Source organism: Gekko japonicus, unplaced genomic scaffold (genome assembly GCF_001447785.1).
Source record: "Gekko japonicus isolate JY-2015 unplaced genomic scaffold, Gekko_japonicus_V1.1 scaffold701, whole genome shotgun sequence".
NCBI lineage: Eukaryota > Metazoa > Chordata > Lepidosauria > Squamata > Gekkonidae > Gekko > Gekko japonicus.
This window is the reverse complement of record NW_015174294.1, coordinates 624684-633755: the sequence shown is the minus strand read 5'-3', so window position 1 is coordinate 633755 and position 9072 is coordinate 624684. Positions and strand designations below refer to the sequence as shown.

At 38.8% G+C, this 9072-nt stretch overlaps 1 protein-coding gene across 1 annotated transcript in view; it reads left to right on the top strand.

Annotated features, from left to right (window-relative positions):
* Positions 1-9072, top strand: part of PTPRD (protein tyrosine phosphatase, receptor type D) — a 260249-nt gene that overhangs the window by 39225 nt on the left and 211952 nt on the right. Inside the window, exons 16-17 of the mRNA XM_015424064.1 lie at positions 5-94; positions 453-553. Coding sequence (XP_015279550.1) covers positions 5-94; positions 453-553 — 191 coding nt within the window. The remainder of the gene's footprint in view (positions 1-4; positions 95-452; positions 554-9072) is intronic.

Genomic DNA, 9072 nt, shown 5'->3' with positions numbered 1-9072 from the left:
ACTACATATGATGTAAAAATCCGTGCATACACAAGCAAAGGGCCTGGTCCATATAGTCCAAGTGTCCAGTTCAGGACACTACCTGTGGATCAAGGTAGGATTTGTCTGCCTTGTTTTTTAAAGGAATTTCGGTCTTTGGAGATCCATTTTTTGAAGCTGTAATTAAAACTGACCATCATAAAAATAGCTTCAACTAACACCAGAGGTAAAGTATGTAAATCTTCATGTGTTTTGGATTCATTAGAATTCAGTTATCCTATATCAGGCAAGTCTGGCTGACATCTGCACACTAATTGCAGGTAAGAAAAATATAACATTCTGTGTTGTCAATTGCAAGAATAGGATGTGGTTTTTAAAAGCAGGTAGGAGAATTGTTGAATGTGTTGATAGTGGAATGGGAAGGGATACAAAGATCAAGATGTACTTTAAATACATTGCTTTTCATTTTCCAGCAGTGTTTGCAAAAAATTTTCATGTCAAAGCTGTAATGAAGACATCAGTATTGCTCTCTTGGGAGATACCAGAGAATTATAACTCTGCCATGCCATTCAAAGTAAGTTGTTTTGTAATTAATGAGACATATAAGTAAAAATAACAATGGCTAAATAGTTTAATGAACAGGGTTTTTTCCCAACTGTACGGTTAAAAACATGCTAGAAATGCCAGTCTCTCTGTTAAGATAGGTCTCCCCCCATTTTTTTCAGGGGTGGTGTTTTGGGGATAAAATTTTTGGGGAGAAATTGAAACATATGCAATACTTAGTTTCCTATCAAACCTAAACACATTTCACTGATTGAACAACATAGTTGGTAAGCATTTAATATTGTATTATTCAGCAAACTGGTGAAATTTAAATGTATAAACACCTTTGTTTTCTATAAGAAAAACTGCAAATGTACCCAATTCTTGAGGGAAAAGTTGAAAACTGCTGCACCCTATGATGTCATTGCACATTTATATTTAATTCTGTAGTAAGCAAAAGAAAGTGTATTTGGACAGAAATGCTTTCATAGAGTCATAATAGGTAAGACCCCCCCCCATGTTTGGATATTAAGTTAGAATGTATTATCATTTAAAATACATATATTATAATTTAATACTTTATAATTTTAATACATTATAGCTTATGAATCGTTGCCAAAATTATTTAAATTTCAACAAAAACATCTTGAAAAAAATCTCAAAAATATTGCTCCCCAAAATTTCCCCCTTTTTCATTGGAAAAACTGAGAAAGTCCTCAGACTTTTTCATGCTATATGTTTTGAGTGTGAGCATCATTGACTTAAGCATTTTACTCAGTCTAAAAACAAAACCATATGTGTTCCCCAAAATTTTCCAGTGCCCACACAAAAGGCCATGGGGGGCATTTTCCCCATTTTTTCCTGGGTTCTTTTCCCACCAAGCCCTCACATCTCTAGTCTCCTTGTGTAGGCTAAACACAAGAGGGAGAAAAATGTTTGTTTCTGCTCTTTAGATTATTGTAAATAAGAGTGTTTTTTTAAAGGATAGAATAATATGAAGTTTAAAAAATCAGTTTTACTATTCTGTACTCCTAGATTAGTTTCCTTTGTTTTGTGTTATTTTTGTTTTAAAGTGTATTAAAATAAATCCATTCTCATACTACCAAAACTAGAACCAATGTTTCTTAACTCATATTCTCATACAGTTTAGTTCTGTTCAAATAAGTAATAAAGGAAAACCATTGTTCATATAAATCAGTATTGTGTATGTGCTTTCCCATAGTTTACAACATGCAAGTTTCTTCATTATCATTGTATGCCAGAGGATCCTCTTCCTTTGAGTGAAGCAACTAAGATGCAAACAGTGACTAATCCTTGACTAATTTCTCATGAATTTCTTCCCCATATTCTTGAAACATCTTTAAAATAATTACCATTAGATCAAAAGTAAATTCATATCCATTAATATTTTTATTCCCAGAAAGTGTCAACATGCATGTGCGTGTTACCAGATATGCTTAAAACCAATCTCTGACGGAATGTATCTAGCAGTAGTTCTCCACGTTTTAAAATAATAATAATAACAACAACAACAACTAGAGAGCAATATTGCAAATATTTCATTTTAAATTGTTTTTAAATTAGAGTCTGAAGAATAAAATAACTAACATGGTATATATAGCTACAATTCATTTAAAATATAGAAGATCAAACCTCATATTCTGGTGATGTGGTTGCGTTCAGGTACTAGGTACTAGTGACGTCTATTGATGATGATAAATAGATTATACAAAAATTCAGCATACAGATTGTGTGTTATGAAAAAAATAGCTAAAATTCAAAAGGGACAAATGTGTTGCAGGTCACCCCTGTATCATTTAATCAGTATCCAGTTGCCACTGGCAACAGAAATGCTTGGCCTGGCAAGTAGTGTCTGGCAGCAGAAGAGCTGCAGCTGCTATTCTTTCTGGCTGCTTGCCACTTCTTTTTTCACTAAAGGAGTGTGTAGACTGAAAAGTTGAACTGGCCTGCTGAATCCCTTGAAGGACATGAGGCAGTGCTCTTTCTTTACACAGGTTCTTAGAAGGAAAAGAAAGATGTGCAGCTTCCTCCTTTCTCAGCTGATTTGTTTAATGAGACAGAGAGATTCAGTTTCCCTATAGTTCCTGTTGTTTAGTGATATACATTCCCTCCCTGTGTTCTTGCGATCCTTTCCACCAACAGCCCTCATCCAAATCCAGCCAGAGCCCTACTAATCCAGACCAGTGTTGCCAGTGTGACAGGTAAGGGCTAAAAGACACACATCTTTTTGCCCTCTCCTACTATTGTTCACTGTGTTTAATATAGCAGTGACCTGTGCAGGACAGCAGCAGCTCTTGTTATAGTCAACAAGTGTCAGGAAGCAGCATGAATGAAGCACAAATGGGAAAATAGGTCGAACATCATATTGTTGCTGCAGTTGTAGCTCCAACTAGCAGTAAAGCAAAACGTTTGCAACTGGAGGAGGTGATGTTCGACTCTGTTTCTTGGCAATGCTGGGGGGACAAAGTGGAGTGGAAAAGGATGAAGTGTTTTTGTTTGTCTGTTTGTTTATTTGTTTGTTTGCAATAGAGCTGAGAAGGGTTAGGTGTAAGAAACAGAGGGAAAGTAAGCAAGGCTGCAAGAAAGAGCTACAGAACCCCACTACAAGGTATTCTGCACTACAAACACAACTTTTTTTAGATTTTGAAAAGAGAACTCCAGTTCATTCTGGCAACAATCTTCCAGGTTCTACTAACCACCATCCCCACCCTCCTCTTCCTGCTTGGTGTTCTAGCCCTGCCATTCCCTCACCTTTCTATATGCCCTCTTTCTTTTGTATGTCCAGCCAACCAATCTCCTTTTTTCTGGATTTCATTCTACGTCCTAGATCAGTAGCAGACCTAGTGGGGCAACTGTGTGTATTTATTCATATTTAAATTGGGAAAGGCCAAAAATAATGAATTCAATTAAGTATGACAAAGTCCTATCCCTTCCCTCTTTACATAACTATACTCTGTTGAAACATTTCTTTTTCTGTAAGTCCAACTCTGATACCAGAAATTAACTGGGTTGCAAGAAGAGGTATCAGCAACAGAGTACATGGAAGGGGGCAGGGTTTTGTTAACTTTACTTGTAATCTCCATGTTTTTATTGTTTAAGCGATACCTGGTCCCCAGTTCAAGGTTTCACATGAATGGGAGCACATGTGAATAAATATTTGTGAATCCACTGCAGTATCTCTAGACAGTCAGTTTCTGTTATAATATAGAAAGTGCCAGTCCTTTATTGCAAAACTTGGAGAAGCCTAGGATGACTTCCAGCAGACAGTATATTGTAATAAAATCACTACAGTTTGAAGACAGCTTCCAGTTTCACCCTTCCAGTTTAGTTCTCCAGTTTAGCAGAATATGATACCTTTGTCAGAAAAATGTTTTGGTAAAGTAAAGGATCTTATGCCAGCCTGTAGGATCTGCAGTATGAACATCTGTGGTCCTGTTAAGAAAACAAAACCAGAGTTCTCAGATGATGGCAACATCCTGGATTCAACAAAGATTTAACCAAAGTTGTGACATAGACATGATAATAAGATTGGCAGAAAGTAGATACCGTATATTCCTGGATATTATAGCATCCATCTAAGTAGAGTTAACAGGCAATGCTATTTTATACTTACGCAGGTCTGAAGAGTTTGTATTACAAATGTGTGTGTAAATATTAAATACAAATAGAACTTTCAGATTCTAATCAATTTAGCATGCATGCCACCGACTTTAAACATAAATTAAAAGAGAAACTTAATTGTTTGGAGTCTTCAGAAGAAATGTGGTAGAGAAGCGTACAGAATTACTGCATATGTTAATAATACTAGAAAATAAAGATGGATGCTACATCTAAGTCTATAGCCAAATGACCTGCCATTGTATATTTGCATTCTGTTAATGTGATGTTTATAGAAATATAGGTCATTAGAGTCCATGAATAATATCGTTTGCAGCACACGTTAAGGAGAATCACCTCCTTTGGTCTGCCCATGTACAAAGGCTTCTGCTCATGAGTCTTCTGTTTATGCAGTGGGTTCACTGGATCTAAGTCAAACTGATAGATCAACTAATGTTTCAAAGGGGGATTTCAGATCACTGTTATTGCAAATGCACAATGATTCTTGGAGTCTTAATAGCATGTACTTCTTAGAGCCCTCACAGCAACAGAATGCCAGGATCCTTAGATAAATAAGTAAACATACTGTGGTAAAGTTTGTGTGTACCAGAAGGCTAATTGTTGCAATACATGACTACAAGTCTCTACTGGGATCTATTGCCATAAAGGGATGGTAGATGCCATTTCCAGCATCTGAGACTTTTTTAGTTTTAGCACTGACATTACTATTGAATAGCAGATACTAGTACTAGCAGCAGAAAGACAGCACAAGTGAGAAAATAATGATGAATCTGAAAATATCCATGTAAACCTGATAAAGGCCCCGGTCACACAGAGAATTTGCCGTGTGAAAGGCACAAATGTCAGGCGGATTTTTGGGGTGCAATCACACCGCACACTGCAAATCACACATCTGGGAAGCATAGTGCACCCGTGGCCAACTCATGGCATCCCGCTGAAGATGCAGAGTTAAAAAGTACCTCGGAAAATGCAGTAGTATCCGGAAAACGTGGGGCAGGGGCGGGCGTCTGATCACGTCCACGTCCTGTTGCAAACCGGATGTTTTTCGTAAGCACATGCGCACAAACACGAAACTGAAAGCAATGCTGCTCTGCGGAACTGTGCATGCGCACAAATGTGAAACGCTTCTGTGATCGTGCCGCGCCACTTCTTTGCCACGCTGCAGCATCGCCGTGTGATCGCCAGCTAACAGCCAAAGCTCGGAGACTCAAGGGACCGTGTGATCGGGCTACCACGCTTTATTTTGCTCCAGGGCAAACAGCCACGCCTCCCCCCGCGTTATCTGGCCTGTGTGACCAGGGCCAAAGAAGAGCTCCCTGGTATCAGAATATGGTAGTAATTTTGAGAAGCCACAACAAATAAATCACAGTGTAGCACATAATCAAAGCCATTGTTACAGGCTGCACATGTGACCCATTTTTTACACTTAAAAGTAGAACAATTTTTAAATGAGGGAATATTGTTCATATAATTGATTCCTTTAAAAAGTACAAAAAAACCCCAGGCTTTGGTTAATATAGGTACCTAGGTGTTCAAAACTGTGAAAGGAAAATCACAGATATTCTACATTGCCCTCACATTTTTCAGTGATTGAACAGATGGTCTAAAATGTGTCACATGCCAAAAATACCAGTTTAGCTAATGGAAAGAGTCTATGTGGATCAAAACAAGTCAGGGACTTGGCAAAAAGTGGGTGCTGGCACTCCTGTAAGCATTACTGCTGGTCTTCAATTCTTATTCTCACTGCCCTGAAAAGTGGCATATCGGAAAATATAACAGCGCAATATGTTGTCATACACCTAAAGTTCATTGTCCTAAGGCATGACATACCACATTTGTTAATGTCTAAAAATGGCACTCAATTTGCTGGACGTGAATTCCAGAAATTTTGCCAAGGACCATGGCTTTCAACATATCTCATCAAGTCCAAATTATGTAAATAAAATGGTCTTGTATAAATTAGGCTCAGGATAGTCAAAAGGGTGCAAAAGAAAGCCATACATTTGGTAATAAATCCTTAAATGACAGTGTTGACATTCAGAACATTACTTTTAATGTGAAGGATCTGGATACATACTAAAGACAGGGCATAAATAAGCAACAACTCTGTTATGCCAGAGGGTCCTAAGATATGCAGCCTTGAAGCCTGACAACAATATGCACACACTTTCTGGGATCAAAAGGTACAAGTGTATAAAAAGGTCATTCTTTTATATGATTATTCAGACAATAATACATGGCAGCCATATTCTGAAGTATAATGAGAGACACCTTCACCATATTTCAGAAGAACAATTTTAAAAAAGATTAGCAAAACAGTGCTAGAAAGCTATCAGGAGAGGTTTCTCTGCAGATCAACAAGCAAAGGAGAGGTTTCTTTACAGATGAACAAGCAAAACTGACTCCAATATCAAGCAGTATCAAAACTATGACTGTTTGCTCCCTGAGACAGATCTGAGATCTGCTGTGCTTCCCACCAACATTCCGTCCCCCCTCTGAATGGCAGTTGGGTGCTGGAGCAGCACTCCCATAGGCTCAGGTCTGAAACAGCTGACTGGCCATTTTTCCTTTCAGAAGCAGGACAGCTCCTGCCCGTCACAGTAGGCTATATTTATTCTATGTTGAAGGAAACTAATTCTGCATCCTCTCACAGACTGTTCTCATTACGTCATATGCCTAGGCTGAGCTTTGACTGACATTGAAAATTAATTCTGGAGTTGAGTCCCTGATCAGATGAAGCTTTGCTTCGGCTGCCTGACTTGTCTTTTCAAAGTACTGGCTCTTTGAAAAGAAGAAAGATGTTGATTTCTCCTCTCTCCAGTGCCTGCTCATTCTATCAAGCTTATTCCTAGAAAATCTTGCTAGCTTTTAAATATTGTATAATGTTTGCTTTTCTTTTTCTTTTGGTCTTTTCTACAGTCTTATTATCTCAAAACAAAATCAACATTTGTTCCCATCAAGGCTCTTAACAACCTATAACCTCCCCCCCCCCAGCCCTGAATGGAAAGGAAAAAAAATGTTATTCCTCAAATACTATGATATGTCAGAGTATATTCACAGTAAAGCTTCAGTATATGAAAATGAGAAGAGAAATTGCATAATTCCTTAAAATGTTATTGTATGTAAACTCAGTAGCCCTAAATTTTTAAAGTTTGCAACCAAAGTATGATTTTAGTTTCCTCAGAATAATTCCAGACCTGAGGGCATCTCTCCTGTACCTCAAATAATTAGTAGCATTTATAAATGCTTGGAAAGAATATTGCTTTTTATCAAGGGTTCTAGATTGTCTTCCACGTTTCAGATTCTTGCATTGTTTTTCTAATTGTAGTGAAAGGTAGGATTGTACCTTGTAAACGCTAGAATTTTTGAACAAGACAGGCATTTGTTTTTTTGGTGTTTTTTCCTAAAGTTCCACAAAATCAAGTGTCGCTTTAGGTAACATTCAGGAATCTTAAAATTGTTAGTTTGTTTGGTGATGAAGGGTTGGTTTTGATGTTAAAGAGGAAATTTGCCCATGGTCATACTAGAATACCTTCAAGTAAACATTTTTTTCACACCCTGCACTGAGTACCAGACTTAGGGTTTTGTTCTGCAACTTACATTCCTAGCTATAACAATCTCAAGGCAGTTTCGTCAAACCAAACGGTTCCATGTAGATTGTGAAAGGAGTTGATTGATTCTGAGTATGCACCAAATTTGTCTACTGTCTTCAACCTGATGAATATTATGAAACCATTATAGTCATCTTTTGTCACCTTCATTACTACAGTATGTGGATAGCTGAGGGGTTTCCATGTGTAAATGAGACAGTGGTGTCAAAAAGGATTTTTATTTGTTAAACACTGGGGCACATTTCATGGCAAGCAGAATCTGTACAAAAGAGGTTGGCTCTTATGGAACCAGACTACTGGTCCTAAACTTCAAAAGATCCCAATGTAATCCCAATTTAAATTGACTTTGGGGGGAGAGCCAACAGAAGCTGTGCAGCATGTGATTTGAATTAAGCCATTCCTTAGGAATGATGGTATACATGTTTCAGTTAATCAAAGTGATAATCTCTCCCTTATATATAAAGCCATAGTGGGGCCCAACGTTCCAATTCACACCAACAGTGTTTGGAGGCTTGAACTGTCAGTCAGAAGATGCTGGCTGGGTTGCCTGGCTGCTTTGTGTAGTCCCGCCCACGTCAGCCCCAGCCAGATTGTTCAGGTCAGTCTGCTCTGGGCCTCTGACAGGAGAGGACCATCTGCAGACTGAGTGCAGGGACGGGGCTTCTACGGCTGGGCCGCTTCAGCCCACTCTTCTCTGATTGGGCCAGCATTTCAAGGTCATTTGCATATGGAAGCTGATTGGACTTCACTCCATTCCACACCTCAAACTCCCTCCCCCCCTCCACAAGACAGTTGGCATTGTCAGTTGCATATGGGACCTGCTGTATTCTGAAGTAAAATATGTTCTCACTCACAACACATCACTTCCCCTTCAACAGAAACAAACCCGATAACACAATCATGCCACACCACAAAAAAGACAGATCACACCACAAGCAGAACACCACAAGGCAAAAAATGATCGGAAACGGTGCCAGCAGTCACCCCATTTCTGCCACAGATATGTACCTGAGAGCGCTTCAGAGGATGGTGTGCAGGTCCCAGGTTCATGCTTTAAAAGCTGCCTGGGGGATTATGGACCATTCACACACTTTCAACCTTAACATACCTCACAGGGTTGTTGTGCAGATCATACGGGGGAGAGGAGAATGATGTCAGGTGCTTTGGTTCCCACTGCAGGGAAAGACTGCCCTTTCCCTTGTCAACCTGAAGACAGACAGGCAGATAAAGGTAGGCTGATGGTTGCCTGGAAAGGACATAGGGTTGCCAACTCCAGGTTGGAAACTTCCAGGATATTTTA